We start from the raw sequence: 21,940 nt of genomic DNA on the forward strand, positions 1-21,940 counted from the left end.
ATCTCTCTCTCTCTCTCTCTCTCCCCCTGTCTCCCTCACTGTCTCGCTCTGTCTCTCACTCTCTGTCTCTCTCACTCTCTCTCTATCTCTGTCTCTCTATCTCTCTGTCATAAGAACATAAGAATTAGGAACAGGAGTAGGCCATCTAGCCCCTCGAGCCTGCTCCGCCATTCAACAAGACCATGGCTGATCTGGCCGTGGACTCAGCTCCACTTACCCGCCCGCTCCCCGTAACCCTTAATTCCCTTATTGGTTAAAAATCTATCTATCTGTGACTTGAATACATTCAATGAGCTAGCCTCAACTGCTTCCTTGGGCAGAGAATTCCACAGATTCACAACCCTCTGGGAGAAGAAATTCCTTCTCAACTCGGTTTTAAATTGGCTCCCCCGTATTTTGAGGCTGTGCCCCCTAGTTCTAGTCTCCCCGACCAGTGGAAACAACCTCTCTGCCTCTATCTTGTCTATCCCTTTCATTATTTTAAATGTTTCTATAAGATCACCCCTCATCCTTCTGAACTCCAACGAGTAAAGACCCAGTCTACTCAATCGATCATCATAAGGTAACCCCCTCATCTCCGGAATCAGCCGAGTGAATCGTCTCTGTACCCCCTCCAAAGCTAGTATATCCTTCCTTAAGTAAGGTGACCAAAACTGCACGCAGTACTCCAGGTGCGGCCTCACCAATACCCTGTACAGTTGCAGCAGGACCTCCCTGCTTTTGTACTCCATCCCTCTCGCAATGAAGGCCAACATTCCATTCGCCTTCCTGATTACCTGCTGCACCTGCAAACTAACTTTTTGGGATTCATGCACAAGGACCCCCAGGTCCCTCTGCACCACAGCATGTTGTAATTTCTCCCCATTCAAATAATATTCCCTTTTACTGTTTTTTTTCCCAAGGTGGATGACCTCACACTTTCCGACATTGTATTCCATCTGCCAAACCTTAGCCCATTCGCTTAACCTATCCAAATCTCTTTGCAGCCTCTCTGTGTCCTCTACACAACCCGCTTTCCCACTAATCTTTGTGTCTCTCTCCCTCTCTCTCTATCTCTGTCTCTCTGTCTCTCTCTCTCTCTCCCTGTCTCCCTCACTGTCTCTCTCTGTCGCTCACGCTCTGTCTCTCACACTCTCTCTCTATCTCTGTCTCTCTGTCTCTCTGTCTCTCTCCCTGTCTCCCTCACTGTCTCTCTCTGTCTCTCACTCTCTGTCTCTCACACTCTCTCTCTGTCTCTCTGACTCTCTGTCTCTCTCTCTCTCTCTCTCCCTCACTGTCTCTCTCTGTCTCTCACTCTCTGTCTCTCACTCTCTCTCTCTGTCTCTCTGACTCTCTGTCTCTCTCTCTCTCTCCCTGTCTCCCTCACTGTCTCTCACTCTCTGTCTCTCCCTCTCTGTCTCTCACTCTCTCTCTCTGTCTCTCTGACTCTCTGTCTCTCTCTCTCTCTCCCTGTCTCCCTCACTGTCTCTCTCTGTCGCTCACTCTCTGTCTCTCACACTCTCTCTCTATCTCTGACTCTCTGTCTCTCTGTCTCTCTCCCTGTCTCCCTCACTGTCTCTCTCTGTCTCTCACTCTCTGTCTCTCACACTCTCTCCCTATCTCTGTCTCTCTGTCTCTCTCTCTCTCTCCCTCACTGTCTCTCTCTGTCTCTCACTCTCTGTCTCTCACTCTCTCTCTCTGTCTCTCTGACTCTCTGTCTCTCTCTCTCTCTCTCTCCCTGTCTCCCTCACTGTCTCTCACTCTCTGTCTCTCACACTCTCTCCCTATCTCTGTCTCTCTGTCTCTCTCTCTCTCTCCCTCACTGTCTCTCTCTGTCTCTCACTCTCTGTCTCTCACTCTCTGTCTCTGTCTCTCACTCTCTGTCTCTCACTCTCTGTCTCTCACTCTCTCTCTCTGTCTCTCTGACTCTCTGTCTCTCTGTCTCTCTCTCTCTCTCTCTCTCACTCTCTGTCTCTCACTCTCTGTCTCTCACTCTCTCTCTCTCTGTCTCTCTGACTCTCTGTCTCTCTCTCTCTCTCTCTCTCCCTGTCTCCCTCACTGTCTCTCACTCTCTGTCTCTCCCTCTCTCTCTATCTCTCTCTCTCCCTCTCTCTCTATCTCTCTCTCTCCCTGTCATTATGGAAAGCATGACTAGGCTCCCTCTTTAAAAGGGGTCCCTGAGCGAGAGATTCCCTTTTCATTAACAAGAGCTGGTTCGGTAGGCGGAGGATTTCATGATCTGCTCCCTGTGTTGTTCTCCCCACAGGCAATGGGTTAAATCGGAGCATTTAAACAGGATCACCCTGTACTTCAGCACCAAGGCAGTGGAAAAAGAGGTGAGCAGGAGACAGCGTTCCCACATCGGGACGGCCACATATCGCGCTGCATTTTCCCCCTCTGGTCATTTCTCCATGCCCTCCTCGCTGGGGTCGGGGTCAAAGGGCAACGCCCGCCCTCCGTTACCTCCCACTGAGGGAGCTCAGCCCTCGAGCCTGGGCCCCGACAATGAGTCTCGGCAGACCGCAAAGCGCTCTGAGACGCCCGGCACCATATAAATGCAACTCTTTCCTTTCTGAAGACGCTCCTGAACCCAACATTGGGTCAGCTGACCTAATATCGCCTCCATTTGGCTCAGGGCCTCGTTCGCTTTGTGGAGCTCCTTGCGACGTTGTACTGTTTAAAGGAGCTGGGGTTTTTTTTTAGCGATGTTGGTCGAGGGATAAATATTGGCCCCCGGGGACCCTGGGGAGAACTCTTCTTCGAAATAGTGCCCATAGGATCTTTTACGTCCACCCGAGAGAGCAGACGGGGACCCCTCGGTTTGACGTCTCATCCGAAAGACGGCCCCTCCGACAGTGCGGCACTCCCTCAGCACTGCCCTGGGAGTGTCAGCCTGGATTTACGGGCTCGAGTCCCTGGAGTGGGACTTGAACCCACAACCTTCTGACTCCGAGGCGAGGGTGCTACCCACTAGGCCACAGCTGACAGAGCGGTGGGTGCAGTGGTTATGTTACCGGACAAGTAATCCAGAGGCCTACATTCCGTTCAAATCCCCCTCCCACCGCCCCCCACGGCAGTTTAAGAATTTCGATTGGAAATGAGAAACTGGTGACCATGATGTTGTGGGATTGTGGTAAACACCCGACTGTGTTGACCAGAGAACTGTCGTTCAGGGAAGGACACTTGCCTAGTGTGTCCAGGTCTGACTCCTGCTGGACTGTGTGTGTCTCTCTCGCTAACTGCGACCGGCCTCTTGTCTCCCTCAGTACCGCTCCACCTCCGTCCCGGCCTTCAAATACTACACGGCCTGTGCCTGTCTGATCTTCATCAGCAACTTCATCATTCAGATCCTGGTGTCCCAGAAGTAAGTGGGGGAGGGGGAAACGGGGGGGGGGGAGGGGGGAACGGGAGTGGGGGGGATAGCGGGTGAGGGTGAGAGGAAGGGGTGGGTGTGGGCCGAGGGGGTGAGAGGAGGGCTCGAGGTGGGGGGGGGGGAAGCAGGTGGGTGAGGGGAGGTGTGGTGGGTATGGGGTGAGGGGGTTGTGCGGAGTGGGCGAGGGAGCGGATGTGGGGAGGAGGGGAGGGTGGGAGGGGGTGAGGGGGATTGGGGGAGGGTGTGCGAGGGGAGGGGGCGAGTGGGGAGCAAGGGGATTGAGTGAGGAGAGGAGGGGGGCGAGGAGAGGCGGAGTGTGGGGGAGCAGGGCCAAGGTAGGGTGCGAGTGGTGAGCAGGGGAGGGGGGCGTGTGAGGGGAGGGGGTGAGGGGAGTGGGCATGGGGAGGGGGTGAGGGGAGTGAGTGGGGAGGGGGGGAGCGAGGAGAGGCAGGGTGTGGGGGAACGGGTGTGAGGGTAGGGGTGAGGGGGCAAGTGGGGAGCGGGCGAGGGGAGCAGTTAAGGCGAGGGGGTGAGAGGGAGCGGGGCGAGGGGAGGGTGTGAGGGGAGGGGGTGAGGGGAGTGAGTGAGGAGAGGGGGCGAGGGGAGGGGGGGCATGTGAGGGGAGGGGAGTGGGCATGGGGAGGGGGTGAGGGGAGCGGTTGAGGGGGTAAGTGGGGAGCAGGAGAGGAGGTGAGGGGAGGATGGGAAGTGGTGAGGGGATTGGGGGAGTGTGTGCGAGGGGAGGGGGCGAGTGGGGAGTGGGGGAGGGGAGCGGGGAGAGGGGAGGGGGCTGGTGGGGTGTGGTTGAGGAGAGGGGGCGAGGGGAGCGGGCGAGGGGAGGGGTTGAGGGGAGTGGTTGAGGAGAGGGGGCGAGGGGAGGGGTGAGTGGGGAGGGGGTTGAGGGGAATGGTTGAGGAGAGGGGGCGAGGAGAGGGGGCGAGGGGAGGGGCGAGTGGGGAGCAGGGGAGTGAGTGAGGAGAGGGGGTGAGGAGAGCGGGTGAGGAGAGGCGGAGTGTGGGGAGCCGTTGAGGTGAGGGGGAGCGGATGGGGGGAGGGGAACGTTGAGGGGGGGTACTCCAGGGGTGGCCTGACTATTTCTCGCTTGCCCGTCCAGCGCCTCCCCTGGAACCCACTCATTCCGCTCCCCCCCCACCCCTCTCCCCCTCCAGCCACCCCCAGGATCTAACTCTCTTCCTTCCCCCTCCTCCTCTCTGCAGGAACGTGCCGCTGGGCATCTCGTATGGCATCTCCTTCTTTGTCTTCCTCCTGATGTTCTTCGCCTGCTTTGCTGGTCACTTCTCGGTAAGGCCTTGGAGGGGTCGGTGAGGGAGGTCACCGAATATTGGCCATGTCCAATGGGTGCTGTCTCCTCTTGCCCCAGCCAGGAGCTGTGAGCGGGGGGGGGGGGGGGGGCAAAGACAGTGGGGGCAGCAGGGGTCAAATCCAGCCCGAGACAGAGGGGGATGAAGGGGGAGGGGAGGGGGGGGCGGTCAAACACTGACCTTTCACCCTTCTATGACCTGGCGTGGGGGTCAAATCTTTCCACATTCAGCAATGGTGTCGTATCTCCACAAGGAAGTTATGATGAACCTGAATAACACACTGGTTTCGGCTCCAACTGGCATACTGTGTCCCGTTCTGGTCCCTCGCACTTCAGGAAGAATGTGAAAGACTTAGAGAGGTTGACAACCAGTGCCAGTGGATGTGGTGTATTTGGATTTCCAAGAGGCATTCGATAAGGTACTACACAAGATAAAAGCTCACGGGGGTTGGGGGGGGATATATCAGCGTGGCGAGAGGATTGGCTAACTAACATAAAAACAGAGAGTCGGGATCGACAGGTCATTTTCCGGTTGGCAATCAGTAACTAGCGGGGTGCCACAGGGATCAGTGCTGGGGCCTCAGCTATTTACAATCCACATTAACGGGACCGAGCGCAACGTAGCCAAATTCGTTGACAATACAAAGGTGGGCGGGAAAGCAAGCTGTGAGCAGGACACAACAAACCTGCAAAGGGATTTATTGACTGGTTAAGTGAGTGGGCAAAAAATTTCACAGATGGAGTATAATGTGGGAAAATGTGAGCTTATCCACTTTGGTAGGAAAAATAGAAAAGAGAACGCAGAAAAATTGCAAAATGCTGCAGTACAGAGGGACCTGGGGGTTCCTTGTGCATGAAACACAAAAAGTGAGTCTGCAGGTTCAGCAAGTGATCAGGAAGGGCCAATGGGATGTTGGCCTTTATTGCAAAGGGGGATGGAGTATAAAAGCAGAGAAGTCCTGCTACAACTGTACAGGGTATTGGTGAGGCCACACCTGGAGTACTGCGTGCAGTTTTGGTCTCTGTATTTAAGGAAGGAGATACTTGCATTGGAGGCAGTTCAGAGAAGGTTCACCAGGTTGATTCCAGAGATGAGAACATAAGAACATAAGAATTAGGAACAGGAGTAGGCCATCTAGCCCCTCGAGCCCGCTCCGCCATTCAACAAGAGCATGGCTGATCTGGCCGTGGACTCAGCTCCACTTACCCGCCCGCTCCCCGTAACCCTTAATTCCCTTATTGGTTAAAAATCTATCTATCTGTGACTTGAATACATTCAATGAGGGGGTTGTCTTATGGAGAAAGGTTGAGCAGGTTGGGCCTCTACTCATTGGCGTCAGAAGAATGAGAGGTGATCTTATTGAAACTTATAAGATACCGAGGGGGCTCGATAGGGTAGATGCAGAGAGGATGTTTCCCCTCGTGGGGGAACCTAGAACTAGGGGGCATAGTCTCAGAATAAGGGGCCGCCCATTTAAAACTGAGATGAGGAGGAATTTCTTCTCTCAGAGGGTTGTAAATCTGTGGAATTCTCTGCCCCAGAGAGCTGTGGAGGCTGGGTCATTGAATATATTTAAGGGGGAGATAGACAGATTTTTGAGCGATAAGGGAGTGAAGGGTTATGGGGAGCGGGCGGGGAAGTGGAGCTGAGTCCATGATCGGATCAGCCATGATCGTATTGAATGACGGAGCAGGCTCGAGGGGCCGAATGGCCGGCTCCTGCTCCTGTTTCATGAGGAACTGGCAGGGCTACGGGAAAAAGATGTGGGACTGAGGCCGACTGTTGTTTCCAAGAGCCAACCACAGGACAGGACAGGCTGAATGGCTTCCTTCTGTGCTGTTTGATTCTGTGATTCGATGAAGAGTAAGGCCTACGTGTGTCTTGTGTTCCGTCCCTCTGACAGAAATGCACGGAGAAGGGTCCCACAGGGCTCCAGTGGATCTCCTCCATCTCCAGCTCGGTCAGCGGCAAGCCCTGCCTACGGGTCATATTGGCCATCATCATCATCCTGCTCGTGCTCACCATGGCCATCTTCAACTTTGTGAGTACGCCCTCCCCTTTCCTCCTCCTCCAGGCCTCTGTACGTCAGCCCCATGGCTCGGTGGGCCTCAATCACTCTCACCTCGGAGTCAGAAGGTCGCGGGTTCGAGCCCCCACTCCGGAGATCCGAGCCCCCCCCCCCGTAATCCAGGCTGACACTCCAGTGCAGTACTGAGGGAACGCCGCCTACTGTCAGAGGGGCAGTACTGAGGGAGCGCCGTACTGTCGGAGGGGCAGTACTGAGGGAGCGTCGCACTGTCGGAGGGGCAGTACTGAGGGAGTGCCGCACTGTCGGAGGGGCAGTACTGAGGGAGCGTCGCACTGTCGGAGGGGCAGTACTGAGGGAGCGCCGCACTGTGGGAGGGGCAGTACTGAGGGAGCCCCGCACTGTTGGAGGGGCGGTACTGAGGGAGCGCCGCACTGTCGGAGGGACAGTAATGAGGGAGTGCCGCACTGTCGGAGGGGCAGTACTGAGGGAGAGCCGCACTGTCGGAGGGGCAGTACTGAGGGAGTGCCGCACTGTCGGAGGGGCAGTACTGAGGGAGTGCCGCACTGTCGGAGGGCCAGTACTGAGGGAGCGCTGCACTGTGGGAGGGGCAGTACTGAGGGAGTGCCGCACTGTCGGAGGGGCAGTACTGAGGGAGCGCCGCACTGTGGGAGGGGCAGTACTGAGGGAGAGCCGCACTGTCGGAGGGGCGGTACTGAGGGAGCGCTACACTGTGGGAGGGGCAGTACTGAGGGAGTGCCGCACTGTTGGAGGGGCAGTACTGAGGGAGCGCCGCACTGTCGGAGGGGCAGTACTGAGGGAGCCCCGCACTGTCGGAGGGGCAGTACTGAGGGAGTGCCGCACTGTGGGAGGCGCGGTACTGAGGGAGCGCCACACTGTCGGAGGGGCAGTACTGAGGGAGCGCCACACTGTCGGAGGGGCAGTACTGAGGGAGTGTCGCACTGTCGGAGGGGCAGTACTGAGGGAGTGTCTCACTGTTGGAGGATCCGCTTTTCGGATGAGACGTTAAACTGAGGATCCATCTGCTCTCTCAGGTAGATGTAAGGTCCCGAGGCACTATTGGAAGAAGAGCAGGAGAGTTATTCCCGGTGTCCTGTGGCCAATATTGATCCTTCAATCATCCCTCAATCATCACCATTGATTATCGGGTCATTATCACATTACTAGTTCTGGGATCTTGCTGTGTGTAATTTGGGTGAGTGGGTGTGAGCATACAGCGAGACTGAGTCAGAAAGATAGAAAGAGGGACAGAAGGAGAGAAATAAGGAGAGACGTAAACAGAGCGAGACAGAGAGGGAGAGACAGACAGAGGGAGACAAAGAGAGAGAGGCAAAAGGAGGCACGGAGAGAGAGAGACAGAAGGAGAGAAAAAAGGAGAGACGTAGACAGAGCGAGACAGAGAGGGAGAGACAGACAGAGGGAGACAAAGAGAGAGAGGCAGAAGGAGGCACGGGGAGAGAGAGACAGAAGGAGAGAGGGGGAGAGAGAGAGACAGACAGAGACACAGAAGGAGAGAAAGGAGGAGAAACGGAGACAGAGGGAGGTAGAGAGAGAGAGACTGAGAGGGAGAGAGACAGAGAGAGAGAGACAAAGAGGGGGACAGAGAGGGAGAGAGGGAGACACAGAGGGAGAGAGACAGAGAGTGAAACAGAGAGGGAGAGCAGGTGACAGAGAGAGGGAGACAGAGAGAGAGTGAGAGAGAGTGAGACAAAGATGGAGAGACAGAGAGAGAGAGTGAGAGAGAGCGAGACAGCGAGATGGAGAGAGAGAGAGAGAGAGTGAGAGAGAGCGAGACAGCGAGATGGAGAGAGAGAGAGAGAGAGTGAGAGAGAGCGAGACAGCGAGATGGAGAGTGAGAGAGAGGGAGAGAGAGTGAGAGAGAGCGAGACAGAGAGATGGAGAGACAGAGAGAGGGAGAGACAGAGAGAGGGAGATGCAGAGACAGGGAGAGAGGGAGAGACAGAGAGAGGGAGAGACAGAGAGAGAGATGGAGAGACAGAGAGAGGGAGAGAGAGTGAGAGATGGAGAGACAGAGAGATGGAGAGACAGAGAGAGGGAGAGACAGAGAGAGGGAGATGCAGAGACAGGGAGAGAGGGAGAGAGGGAGAGACAGAGAGAGGGAGAGACAGAGAGAGAGATGGAGAGACAGAGAGAGGGAGAGACAGAGAGAGGGAGATGCAGAGACAGGGAGAGAGGGAGAGAGGGAGAGACAGAGAGAGGGAGAGACAGAGAGAGAGATGGAGAGACAGAGAGAGGGAGAGACAGAGAGAGAGATGGAGAGACAGAGAGAGGGAGAGAGACACAGTTAGAAGGAGAGAGATCTTGTCCCAGAACTTGGCTTGGTTTGGCTCCGGCCGTTGAGTCCTGTTTTGAAGAAACGATCATGCCCGCCTGGTTTTCGCCGCGCTCCCGGCGGATCCTGAGGGTGGCGGCCGCCATTTTGGGCAGCTGGGCGGTGCTGCCGTTGCCTGCGCCCGCTGCGGGACGGGAAGATGGGGCCGGTCGCGACGGGCCCGCCATTCCAGCCCACCGCGGCCTGCCGCTTACCGCCCTCCCGGCTGACCCAAGCCCTCCCGGCTGACCCAAACCCTCCCGGCTGACCCATGCCCTCCCGGCTGACCCAAGCCCTCCTGGCTGACCCATGCCCTCCCAGCTGACCCAAGCCCTCCCGGCTGACCCATGCCCTCCCGGCTGACCCATGACCCAAGCCCCAAGCCTCCCGGCTGACCCAAGCCCTCCCGGCTGACCCATGCCCTCCCGGCTGACCCATGCCCTCCCGGCTGACCCATGCCCTCCCGGCTGACCCATGACCCAAGCCCCAAGCCTCCCGGCTGACCCATGCCCTCCCGGCTGACCCAAGCCCTCCCAGCTGACCCATGACCCAAGCCCCAAGCCTCCCGGCTGACCCAAGCCCTCCCGGCTGACCCAAGCCCTCCCGGCTGACCCATGACCCAAGCCCCAAGCCTCCCGGCTGACCCAAGCCCTCCCGGCTGACCCAAGCCCTCCCGGCTGACCCAGGCCCTCCCGGCTGACCCATGCCCTCCCGGCTGACCCAAGCCCTCCCGGCTGACCCATGACCCAAGCCCCAAGCCTCCCGGCTGACCCTTGCCCTCCCGGCTGACCCATGCCCTCCCGGCTGACCCATGCCCTCCCGGCTGACCCGTGCCCTCCCGGCTGACCCGTGCCCTTCCGGCTGACCCATGCCCTCCCGGCTGACCCAAGCCCTCCCACGGCGGGAGGCATTCGGCCCCCAGCGATAACTCACGGGATCTCCAGCGACGGCTCGCGACGCTCGCGGTCTCTCGGCCTGACGGGCTCGGTGAGGCTTTCTGTTTCCCGGAGGGGATGGGGGAGCAGTGGTGCCCACGCAGAATGTCTTCGTTCTCATCTCATGGAAATCCCAGAGATTTGCAGCGAGGGAGGAGGCCATTTCGGCCCATTGTGTCCGTGCCGGCCGACCAAGAGCTACCCAGCCTAATCCCACTTTCCTGCTCTGGGTCCGTAGACATGTAGAAACATAGAAAATAGGTGCAGGAGTAGGCCATTCGGCCCTTCGAGCCTGCACCACCATTCAATATGATCATGGCTGATCATTCCCTCAGTACCCCTTTCCTGCTTTCTCTCCATACCCCTTGATCCCTTTAACCGTAAGGGCCACATCTAACTCCCTCTTGAATATATCGAACGGACTGGCCTCAACAACTCTCTGTGGTAGAGAATTCCACAGGTGCACAATTCTCTGAGTTTCCCCTCACCTCGGTCCTAAATGGCTTACCCCTTATCCTTAGACTGTGACCCCTGATTCTGGACTTGCCCAACATCGGGAACATTCTTCCCGCATCTAACCTGTCCAGTCCCGTCAGAATTTTACATGTTTCTACGAGATCCCCTCTCATCCTTCGAAACTCCAGTGAATACAGGCCCAGTCGGTCCACAGTCTTTCCTCATATGTCAGTCCTGCCATCCCGGGAATCAGTCTAGGTTACGGCATTTCAGGGGCACATCCAGGTACTTTTTAAATGTGGTGAGGGTTTCTGCCTCTACCACCCTTTGAGGCCGTGAGTTCCGCCCCAGACCCCCACCGCCCTCTGGGTGAAGACATTTCCCCTCAAATCCCCTCGAAACCTCCGACTGTCAGGTATCTTACATTATTATACCTGACTGTAACAAGATATGACCTGTAACCACCAGCGTACCTTACCACCAGGGCTGCACTTGCAAGCGACAGGGATATAAGGACAGGTCTCAGGCAAGTGCAGCATTCCGGAGCTGTGAAGTAAAGGTGCAGGTCCAGAGTGACCTTGACTTCACGACATGCCTCGTGTGAGTCTGTACTGAGGGGACTAGCAATTACGTTAAATCTATGCCCCCTGGTTGTTGACCCCACTGCTGAGGCAGCAGTGATAAGGTTGTGAGGTTGAAGTGAAGTCCCGATTGTGAGGTTTGAGCGGTTTGACAGGGAGATATGGTCAGTTGGCAAGTGATGGGGTCGGTTATGGTGCATTGAGTAATCTGTGACTCTTCTCGTGCAGAGGGTGAGATATGGCATTTGCTGAAAGCCTTCGCTCACCTTAAACATGCTGTGTCAGGTCATTAAACTCTTTTTGGCATTCCGTAACATCGCCCATCTCCGTCCCTGCCTCAGCTCATCCGCTGCTGAAGCCCTCACCCATGCCTTTGTTACCTCCAGACTTGACTATTCCAACGCACCCCTGGCCGGCCTCCCACATTCTACTCGACGTAAACTAGAGGTGATGCAAAACTCGGCTGTCCCCGTGTCCTAACTCGCACCGAGTCCCGTTCACCCATCACCCACTGTGCTCGCTGCCCCGTGTCCTAACTCGCACTGAGTCCCGCTCACCCATCACCCCCTGTGCTCACTGCCCCGTGTCTTAACTCACACCGAGTCCCGCTCACCCATCACCCCCTGTGCTCGCTGACCCCGTGTCCTAACTCGCACCGAGTCCCGCTCACCCATCGCCCACTGTGCTCGCTGCCCCCATGTCCTAACTCACACCGAGTCCCGCTCACCCATCACCCCCTGTGCTCACTGCCCCCGTGTCCTAACTCGCACCGAGTCCCGCTCACCCATCGCCCACTGTGCTCGCTGCCCCCGTGTCCTAACTCTCACCGAGTCCCGCTCACCCATCGCCCACTGTGCTCGCTGCCCCTGTGTCCTAACTCGCACCGAGTCCCGCTCACCCATCACCCCCTGTGCTCGCTGCCCCGTGTCCTAACTCGCACCGAGTCCCGCTCACCCATCACCCCCTGTGCTCACTGCCCCGTGTCCTAACTCGCACCCAGTCCCGCTCACCCATCACCCCCTGTGCTCACTGCCCCGTGTCCTAACTCGCACCCAGTCCCACTCACCCATCACCCCCTGTGCTCGCTGACCTACATCGGCTCCCGGTTAAGCAACGCCTCAATTTCAAAATTCTCATCCTTGTTTACAAATCCCTCCATGGCCCTCGCCCCCTCCCTATCTCTGTAATCTCCTCCAGCCCCACAACCCCCCGAGATGTCTGCGCTCCTCTAATTCTGCCCTCCTGAGCATCCCTGATTATAATCGCTCCACCATCGGTGGCCGTGCCTTCTGTTGCCTGGGCCCCAAGCTCTGGAACTCCCTCCCTAAACCTCTCCGCCTCTCTACCTCTCTCTCCTCCTTCAAGACGCTCCTTAAAACTGACCTCTTTGACCCAGCTTTTGCTCACTTGCCCCAACGTCTCCTTATGTGGCTCGGGGTCAGATTATTGATTTGATTACACTCCTGTGAAGCTCATTAGGATGTTTTATTATGTTAAAGGCACTACATAAATATAAGTTGTTGTTGCTGTGGTTGGATCCTGCTGTACACGGTCCATGTCTCTGAGCCACACAGGAGGATGGGTATTACTACAGCCCTGTAGACCATGAGCTCGGTGCCGGGTTTGAGGGCCTGGTCTTCAAACACTCTCTTCCTCAGGCGACCTAAGGCTGCACTGGCGCACTGGAGACAGTGTTGGATCTCGTCATCAATGCCTGCTCTTGCTGACAATAGGCTCCTGAGGACCATGTACAGCAGACATCTCAAGTCGCTGGAGAAATACCACCAGCGCTGCCTCCGCAAGATCCTGCAAATCCCCCGGAAGGACAGACGCACCAACGTTAGCGTCCTCGACCAGGCCCAACATCCCCAGCATCGAAGCACTTGACCACACACACTCGACCAGCTCCCCTGGGCAGGGCCACATTGTCCGCATGGCCCCCCAGACACGAGACTCCCCAAAGCAAGCGCTCTACTCGGAACTCCTTCACGGCAAGCGAGCCCCAGGGTGGGCAGAGGAAACGTTACAAGGGACCACCCCTCAAAGCCTCCCTGATAAAGTGCAACATCCCCCACCGACACCTGGGAGCCCCTGGGCCCAAAGACCAGTCCCGCCCCTAAGTGGAGGAAGTGCATCCGGGAGGGGCGCTGAGCACCTCGAGTCTCGTCGCCGAGAGCGTGCAGAAAGCAAGCGCAGGCAGCGGAAGGAGCGTGCGGCAAACCAGTCCCACCCTCCCCTTCCCTCAACCACTGTCTGTCCCACCTGTGACAGGGACCGTGATTCCTGTATTGGACTGTTCAGCCACCTGAGAACTCACTTTTACAGTGGAAGCAAGTCTTCCTCGACTCCGAGGGACTGCCTCTGATGACAATAGTTGGATCCACGTCCTTGGGACCAGACTGCAGGTACAGCAGGCAGTTAAGAAAGCAAATGGCATGTTGGCCTTCATAGCGAGGGGATTTGAGTACAGGGGCAGGGAGGTGTTGCTACAGTTGTACAGGGCCTTGGTGAGGCCTCACCTGGAATATTGTGTGCAGTTTTGGTCTCCTAACTTGAGGAAGGTCATTCTTGCTATTGAGGGAGTGCAGCGAAGGTTCACCAGACTGATTCCCGGGATGGCAGGACTGACATATCAAGAAAGACTGGATCAACTGGGCTTGTATTCACTGGAGTTCAGAAGAATGAGAGGGGATCTCATAGAAACGTTTAAAATTCTGTTGGGTTTAGACAGGTGAGATGCAGGAAGAATGTTCCCAATTTTGGGGAAGTCCAGAACCAGGGGACACAGTCTAAGGATAAGGGGTAAGCCATTTAGGACCGAGATGAGGAGAAACTTCTTCACCCAGAGAGTGGTGAACCTGTGGAATTCTCTACCACAGGAAGTTGTTGAGGCCAATTCGCTAAATATATTCAAAAAGGAGTTAGATGAAGTCCTTACTACTAGGGGGATCAAGGGTTATGGTGAGAAAGCAGGAATGGGGTACTGAAGGTGCATGTTCAGCCATGAACTCATTGAATGGCGGTGCAGGCTCGAAGGGCCGAATGGCCTACTCCTGCACCTATTTTCTATGTTTCTATGTTTCTATGTGACAGAGTTTGCTATCCCCGCCCGGGGCCTTCAGCAGAAGTGGCCTTAGATCGCTGCCTGCCTCGCGGAGGGAACAGCCCAGAACAGCATCCGCGAACCTTGGCACTCGCTCCCCTGGCCGCTGAACTGGGTCTTCAGCCAGACTGACATCGAGAGGCTGCTGTCGCAAAGCTCCTCCACTTTCGGTAGCGCAGGGGACCCAGGCCAAACATCACTGGCCAGTTGACTCTTCTCCTTCTCAGGCAGTCCCTCAGAATCGAGGAAGACTTGCTTCCACACTATGAGTTCTCAGGTGACTGAACAGTCCAATACAGGAGCCACAGTCCCTGTCACAGGTGGGACAGACAGTGGTTGAGGGAAGGGGAGGGTGGGACTGGTTTGCCGCACGCTCCTTCCGCTGCCTGCGCTTGCTTTCCGCGCGCTCTCGGCGACGAGACTCGAGGTGCTCAGCGTCCCCTCCCGGATGCACTCCCTCCACTTAGGGGCGGGACTGGTCTTTGGGCCCAGGGACTCCCAGGTGTCGGTGGGGGGGATGTTGCACTTTATCAGGGGAGTCTTTGAGGGGTGGTCCCTTGTAACGTTTCCTCTGCCCACCTTGGGGCTCGCTTGCCGTGTAGGAGTTCCGAGTAGAGCGCTTGCTTTGGGAGTCTCTTGTCTGGGGACATGCGGACAATGTGGCCCCGCCCAGCGGAGCTGGTCGAGTGTGTGGTCAGTGCTTCGATGCTGGGGATGTTGGGCCTGGTCGAGGACGCTAACGTTGGTGCGTCTGTCCTCCCGGGGGATTTGCAGGATCTTGCGGAGACATCGTTGGTGGTATTTCTCCAGTGCTTTGATGTACACCTGATGTTGCCTGCCCCGCCTACGTTGAGCGCTAAGCCAATCAAGGAAATCATTCATTTATATAGCATCCTTCATGACCACTGGACGTCCCAAAGCACTTTACAGTCAATGAAGTACTTTAGGAGTGTAGTCACTGTTGTAATGTGGGAAACGCCAATTTGCGTACAGCAAGCTCCCACACACAGCGATGTGATATTGACCCAGATAATCTGTTTTTGTTCTGTTGATTGAGGGATAAATATTGGCCCCAGGACACCGGGGATAACTCTCCCTGCTCTTCTTCCAAATAGTGCCATGGGATCTGAGAGAGCAGACGGGGCCTCGGTTTAACGTCTCATCCGAAAGACGGCACCTCCGACAGTGCGGCGCTCCCTCAGCTCTGCACTGGGAGTGTCAGCCTAGATTTATGTCCCTGGAGTGGGACTTGAACCCACAACCTCCTGACTCAGAGGTGAGGGTGCTGCCCCACTGAGCCACAGCTGGTACTTTAGCAGTGTGTTCAGTGCTGAGATCAGCGCCCCAATCATTATAATGGGCGGCCAGCACCAATTTTGCGTGCTGCCTGGGCCACTGTCAATAGCGCTGGGTCTGACTCCACCCGTTTTTGGGTCTAACCCAATTTCCAGGCCAGAGAAACAGAAGGAGACGCAGAGACAGAGAGAGAGAGAGAGGGAGAGACGGAGACAGAGGGGAGAGACAGAGGGGAGAGACGGAGATAGAGGGAGAGACAGAAGGAGAGACAGAGAGAGGGAGAGATGGGGAGAGACGGAGATAGAGAGAGAGTCAGAGGGAGAGATGGGGAGAGATGGAGTTAGAGGGAGATACAGAATGAGAGAGGGAGAGAGAGGGAGAGACAGAAGGAGGCACAGAGACAGAAAAAGTAAGAGATGGGGAGAGACGGAGACAGAAGGAGAGACAGAAGGAGAGACAGAGACGGAGACAAAGAGAGGGAGAGATGTGGCGAGATGGGGATAGAGGGAGAGACAGAAGGAGACATGGAGACAGAGAGATGGGGAGAGACGGAGGTCGAGAGAGAGACAGAAGAAGAGAGAGGGCGAGATGGGAGAGACGGAGATGGAGGGAGAGACAGAAGGAGAGATAAGGAGAGACGGAGATAGAGGGAGAGACAGAAGGAGAGATGGAGAGAGAGGGAGAGAGAGGGAGAGACAGAAGGAGAGATGGGGAGAGACGGAGATAGAGGGAGAGACAGAAGGAGAGACGGAGACAGAGAGAGGGAGATAGAGGGGCGAGACGGAGATAGAGGGAGAGACAGAGCGAGGGAGTGAGGGAGTGAGAGAGACAGAGAAAGAGTCTGTCTGTAGTGTGTTGGGGAGGAGGGCCAAATGAGCCGAGGATTAACTGTGATGCCTCCCATGTATGAACATCTCAGGAGGAAGGGAAGGTGGGACTGTAATTTCGATCAGGTTGATGGAGATCTGGCCCCAATTCATCCACCTGCATCTCTCTCTCTCTCTCTCCTGTCCCCAGTTTTTCCTTGCAGAGCCATCCGGTCCCGTACCGTGTGACAACAGGACAACACTCGCCGCGACACTCACCGAGACAGAGGGAAATTCCGAGGCTCAGCTTCTCTTCACCATCCCCGTGAGTAATAATCTGTGGCCTGCGCTTCTTCATAAGTCCGTAACCAGGGCCCAGGCCCCGTGGGAGTCTGACTGGGCTCCTGGTCTTAGATCTAACCAGGCCCCAGGCTCTGTGGAAGTCTGACTAGGCCCCAGGTCTCAGATCGAACCAGGCCTCAGGCTCTGTGGAAGTCTGACTGGGCCCCTGGTCTCAGACCCAACCAGGGCTCAGGCCCCGTGGGAGTCTGACTGGGCCCCTGGTCTCAGATCGAACCAGGCCTCAGGCTCTGTGGAAGTCTGACTGGGCCCCTGGTCTCAGATCTAACCAGGCCTCAGGCTCTGTGGAAGTCTGATTGGGCCCCTGGTCTCAGATCTAACCAGGCCTCAGACTCTGTGGAAGTCTGATTGGGCCCCTGGTCTCAGATCTAACCAGGCCTCAGGCTCTGTGGAAGTCTGATTGGGCCCCTGGTCTCAGATTGAACCAGGCCCCAGGCTCTGTGGAAGTCTGATTGGGCCCCTGGTCTCAGATTGAACCAGGCCCCAGGCTCTGTGGAAGTCTGACTGGGCCCCTGGTCTCAGATCTAACCAGGCCCCAGGCTCTGTGGAAGTCTAACTAGGCCCCTGGTCTCAGATCAAACCAAGCCACTAGCCCTATGTGAGTCTGACCGGGCCTCGAACCTCAGAACAGGGCCCAGGCTTATGGGATTCTGACTAGGCCCCTGGTTGCATTAAAGTTGCCAACTCTAGCTTGACGTATTCCTGGATGTTTCATCGCATGACCTCCTGCCTCCAATCACCCCGCCCCTGCACTCCCGCCATTGGTTTTCTGGCATGGCCATTGTCGAAATGCCTCACCTTCCCACGGCCGATTGGAAAGCGAACAGACTTTCCATTACCCGATTGGATGGTTCCTGACTGCCCAATCAAACAGCCTTTCCCCCCTCTCCCCACAGCCCCAGCTCCAATATTTTTATAACTAGTAATCTAAAGTTGTCCAAAGAAAATGTTTTAAAAACACCAACTTTTTATTGCCCTAATTATTTCTCTGCTGGGATTTTGTTCACGGCAGTGTCCCGGAGATTAGTCCTTAATTCCTGGAGACTCCAGGGCAATCCTGGAGGGTTGGAACCCCAGGTTTCAAATCTAATCAGGCCCCAGACCCTGTGGGAATCCGACTAGGCCTCCCGTCTCAGATCTACCAGGAGGCAGGCTCTTGGGAGTCTTACTGGGCCCCGGTCTCCGATATAGCCAGGCTCCAGTTCTCGTGGGAGTCTGACTACGTCCCTGGGCTCAGATTTAATCGGGCCCCAGGCCCTGTGTGAGTCCCACTAGGCCTCTGGCTTCAGATCTAACGGGGCCCAGGCTCATGGGAGTCTGACCAGGCCCCTAGCCTCAGATCTAACCAGGTCACAGGTGTGTGGGAATCAGACGAAGGCCTCCAGCATCACATCTAACAGGGCTCAGACCCCGTGGGAGTCTGACAGGGACTGTAGCCTCAGACCTCATGGGAGTCTGACTGAGCCCCTGGACTCAGGTCTGACCAGGCCCCAGGCCTTCTGGGAGTATGTCTAAGCCTCTGGCCTCAGATATAACAGGGTCCAGGCTCAATGTAGTCCGTCTAGGCCTCTGGTCTCAGAGATAACAGGGCCCAGGCTCAATGTAGTCCGTCTAGGCCTCTGGTCTCAGAGATAACAGGGCCCAGGCTCAACGTAGTCTGACTAGGCCTCAAGCCTCAGGTATAACAGGGCCCAGGCTCAATGTAGTCTGTCTAGGCCTCTGGTCTCAGAGATAACAGGGCCCAGGCTTAACGTAGTCTGACTAGGCTCAAGCCTCAGATATAACAGGGCCCAGGCTCAATGTAGTCTGTCTAGGCCTCTGGTCTCAGAGATAACAGGGCCCAGGCTCAACGTAGTCTGACTAGGCTCAAGCCTCAGATATAACAGGGCCCAGGCTCAATGTAGTCCGTCTAGGCCTCTGGTCTCAGAGATAACAGGGCCCAGGCTCAACGTAGTCTGACTAGGCTCAAGCCTCAGATATAACAGGGCCCAGGCTCAATGTAGTCCGTCTAGGCCTCTGGTCTCAGAGATAACAGGGCCCAGGCTCAACGTAGTCTGACTAGGCTCAAGCCTCAGATATAACAGGGCCCAGGCTCAATGTAGTCCGTCTAGGCCTCTGGTTTTGGAGTTTGAACCATTAACGCACGATTCCTTTCTTCCTCCTCCCTCAGTATTACATGTACTGCTGCCTGCTGGGCCTTCTGTCCTGCTCCCTGTTTTTCCGCATGAACTTTGAACTGAAGATGATCTTACTGGTCCTGGCGCTGGTGGTCTACAATGTCGTCTTCCTCTCCATCTACTCCAGGATGTCCGACTACTACACCTGTTACCTCTACCCCAATGCAACCCTGGACAGGTAAGGAACCCCACCTCATTCATCGGCGTGGATCATTGTCCTTCCATACCGGCAGGAAACCAGGTGGTGGATCCGGGGGCCCACTGAGCGGGAGAGATCCAGAGTGGGCAACGGGAAGTGGGGTACAACAACAGGAACTTGTGATCATATGCCAGCTCCCCCCACCCCACCCCCCACACCCCCACGGCCTGTAATGTCACAAAAGCGTCACGAGGGACAGTATACCTGCAATCCGACCTTTCACCAAAAAGGGACCAAAACTTTACTCTGTATCTAACCCCGTGCTGTACCTGCCCTGGGAGTGTTTGATGGGACAGTGTAGAGGGACCTTTACTCTGTATCTAACCCCGTGCTGTACCTGCCCTGGCAGTGTAGGAGAGAGGTTAGAGGGACCTCCCCAGATACAGGAGTGTGAGAGAGGGGTTAGAGGGATCTCCCCATATACAGGAGTGTGAGAGAGAGGGGTTAGAGGGATCTCCCCATATACAGGAGTGTGAGAGAGAGGGGTTAGAGGGATCTCCCCATATACAGGAGTGTGAGAGAGAGGGGTTAGAGGGGACTCCCCATATACAGGAGTGTGAGAGAGAGGGGTTAGAGGGACCTCCCCAGATACAGGAGTGTGTGAGAGGGGTTAGAGGGACCTCCCCAGATACAGGAGTGTGTGAGAGAGGGGTTAGAGGGATCTCCCCAGATACAGGAATGTGTGAGAGGGGGTTAGAGGGACCTCCCCAGATACAGGAGTGTGTGAGAGAGGGGTTAGAGGGATCTCCCCAGATACAGGAGTGTGAGAGAGAGGGGTTAGAGGGACCTCCCCAGATACAGGAGTGTGAGAGAGGGGCCTCCCCAGATACAGGAGTGTGAGAGAGAGGTTAGAGGGAGCTCCCCAGATACAGGAGTGTGAGAGAGAGGTTAGAGGGAGCTCCCCAGATACAGGAGTGTGTGAGAGAGAGGGGTTAGAGGGAGCTCCCCAGATACAGGAGTGTGAGAGAGAGGTTAGTGGGAGCTCCCCAGATACAGGAGTGTGAGAGAGGGGTTAGAGGGAGCTCCCCAGATACAGGAGTGTGTGAGAGGGGTTAGAGGGAGCTCCCCAGATACAGGAGTGTGTGAGAGAGAGGGGTTAGAGGGACCTCCCCAGATACAGGAGTGTGAGAGAGGGGCCTCCCCAGATACAGGAGTGTGAGAGAGAGGTTAGAGGGAGCTCCCCAGATACAGGAGTCACATTCAAGTCTGGGACAGTCTCGGGACTTTGCCGAGACTGAAGGTTTGTGGAGCGTAAAGGAAGCATTGACCGAGAGGGTTTGTGGAATGGCCGATGGAACGTATTTGCTTCATGGGTTCTTCGCTTAAGAATTCATAGCAACACGTTGCGATTAAGAACCAATGGGTTTATTAGCAAAAGGTTTAGCAATCACACGACACATTACCAGTTCATCCACCAGGCTCACAACACACCTGCCCCATCGTGGATCCCCCGAACCCAACTGGCTGGGGTTTTTTTTTTATTGAGTCTTGTGAACATCACATGACTGGCTAAGCCACGCCCCACTCAACAGCTCGACAACTATTTTAAACTAAACTTTCAATCAAGTGCTCCCTTGGGCGCCAGAATCAATAAATTTCAAATTAAACTTTGACCGTAACTGACATCAAATTAAAATTGGGTTGCCGGGGGGTGATGATGCACTCCAGTCCCTCCGGCGCCCGCCTCGGGCGGAGGGCCCGCGAGCGTACCGGTGGACACCGCGTGCTCCATCTCCCGGGACGCCCTGGCTCGGATGTAACCGCGGACGAGAGGCAGGCAGTCGGGGCTGAACGACCCCCTGGACCGGTTGACGGCCCCCTTGGCCAGGCCCAGGAGCAGGCCCCACGAGGAGGCCCCTCCGACCTGCCCGCTCCCCCCTCCGCACAGGGTGCCCAAAGACCAGGAGCGTGGGACTGAAAGTGCAAGCCAGAATTTGAGGAGCAGCCCCTTCAAGTCATGGAAGAGGGGGCTACAACCTCGTACACTCAACATCCACATGGAACACGGACTCCCCAACAGCTCTACAAACCCGTGAGCATACTCGGGTGTATAAGTTACAGCGGGGTTTGAGGGTGGAGGGGGGAGCGAGTGCCATCGTGAGACGCTAGCGGCGGGGGGGTGGGGGTCAGTGTTGACGGCCGATGCATTTCCTGTTTTCTGCTGATGCGTTTCCTGTCAGCCATTTCCCTTGGTTTTCCAGTGGCCTGCGGCCGGGGGTGTTGAAAGACCCCAAGCTGATGGGCAGCATCTCGTTCTTCATCTTTTTCTTCACCCTCCTCGGACTGGCGAGGCAGGTAGGGAGTCAACGACGCGAACTGGGTGGGGAAAGGGCGGAGGGTGGTGCTGAGGGGAAGAGGAGGGGGTGTGAGCGGAGGGGGGGGGAGGGGGAGGGGTGTGGGCGGAGAGGGGGTGTTGAGCGGAGAGGGTGTGGGCGGAGGGTGGTGCTGAGGGGAAGAGGAGGGGGTGTGGGCGGAGGGGGGGGGAGGGGGAGGGGTGTGGGCGGAGAGTGGGTGTTGAGCAGAGAGGGTGTGGGCGGAGGGTGGTGTTGAGGGGAGGAGGAGGGGGTGTGCGCGGAGAGGGGGTGTTGAGGGGAGGGGAGGTGGTGTGGGCGGAGGGTGGTGTTGAGGGGAGGGGAGGGGGTGTGGGTGGAGTGGCGGTTTTGGGGGAGGAGGAGGTGTTGGGGGAGGGGAGGGGGTGTGAGCGGAGGGAGTGTTGGGGGAGGGGGAGGGGGTGTGGACGGAGAGGGGGTGTTGGGGGAGGAGGGGGTGTTGGGGGAGGGGAGGGGGTGTGGGCGGAGGGAGTGTTGGGGAGGGGTGGAGGTGTTAGGAGAGGGGGAGGGGTGTGGGCGGAGAGCGGGTGTTGGGGGAGGGGGTGTTGGGGAGGGGTGGAGGGGGTAGGAGAGGGGGAGGGGTGTGGGCAGAGAGGGGGTGTTGGGGAGGGGGAGGGGGTGTTGGGGGAGTGGTGTGGGCGGAG

The 21,940-nt window shown here is 56.7% G+C and overlaps 1 protein-coding gene across 1 annotated transcript in view; it reads left to right on the forward strand.

The window, feature by feature from the left end:
- LOC139235606 (adenylate cyclase type 2-like) overlaps positions 1–21,940 on the forward strand; it is a 125,056-nt gene that overhangs the window by 72,412 nt on the left and 30,704 nt on the right. The window contains exons 13-19 of the mRNA XM_070866644.1: positions 2,246–2,315; positions 3,246–3,343; positions 4,570–4,654; positions 6,578–6,715; positions 16,442–16,555; positions 18,761–18,945; positions 21,168–21,261. Coding sequence (XP_070722745.1) covers positions 2,246–2,315; positions 3,246–3,343; positions 4,570–4,654; positions 6,578–6,715; positions 16,442–16,555; positions 18,761–18,945; positions 21,168–21,261 — 784 coding nt within the window. The remainder of the gene's footprint in view (positions 1–2,245; positions 2,316–3,245; positions 3,344–4,569; positions 4,655–6,577; positions 6,716–16,441; positions 16,556–18,760; positions 18,946–21,167; positions 21,262–21,940) is intronic.

This window comes from Pristiophorus japonicus, chromosome 23 (genome assembly GCF_044704955.1).
Source record: "Pristiophorus japonicus isolate sPriJap1 chromosome 23, sPriJap1.hap1, whole genome shotgun sequence".
Taxonomy (NCBI): domain Eukaryota; kingdom Metazoa; phylum Chordata; class Chondrichthyes; family Pristiophoridae; genus Pristiophorus; species Pristiophorus japonicus.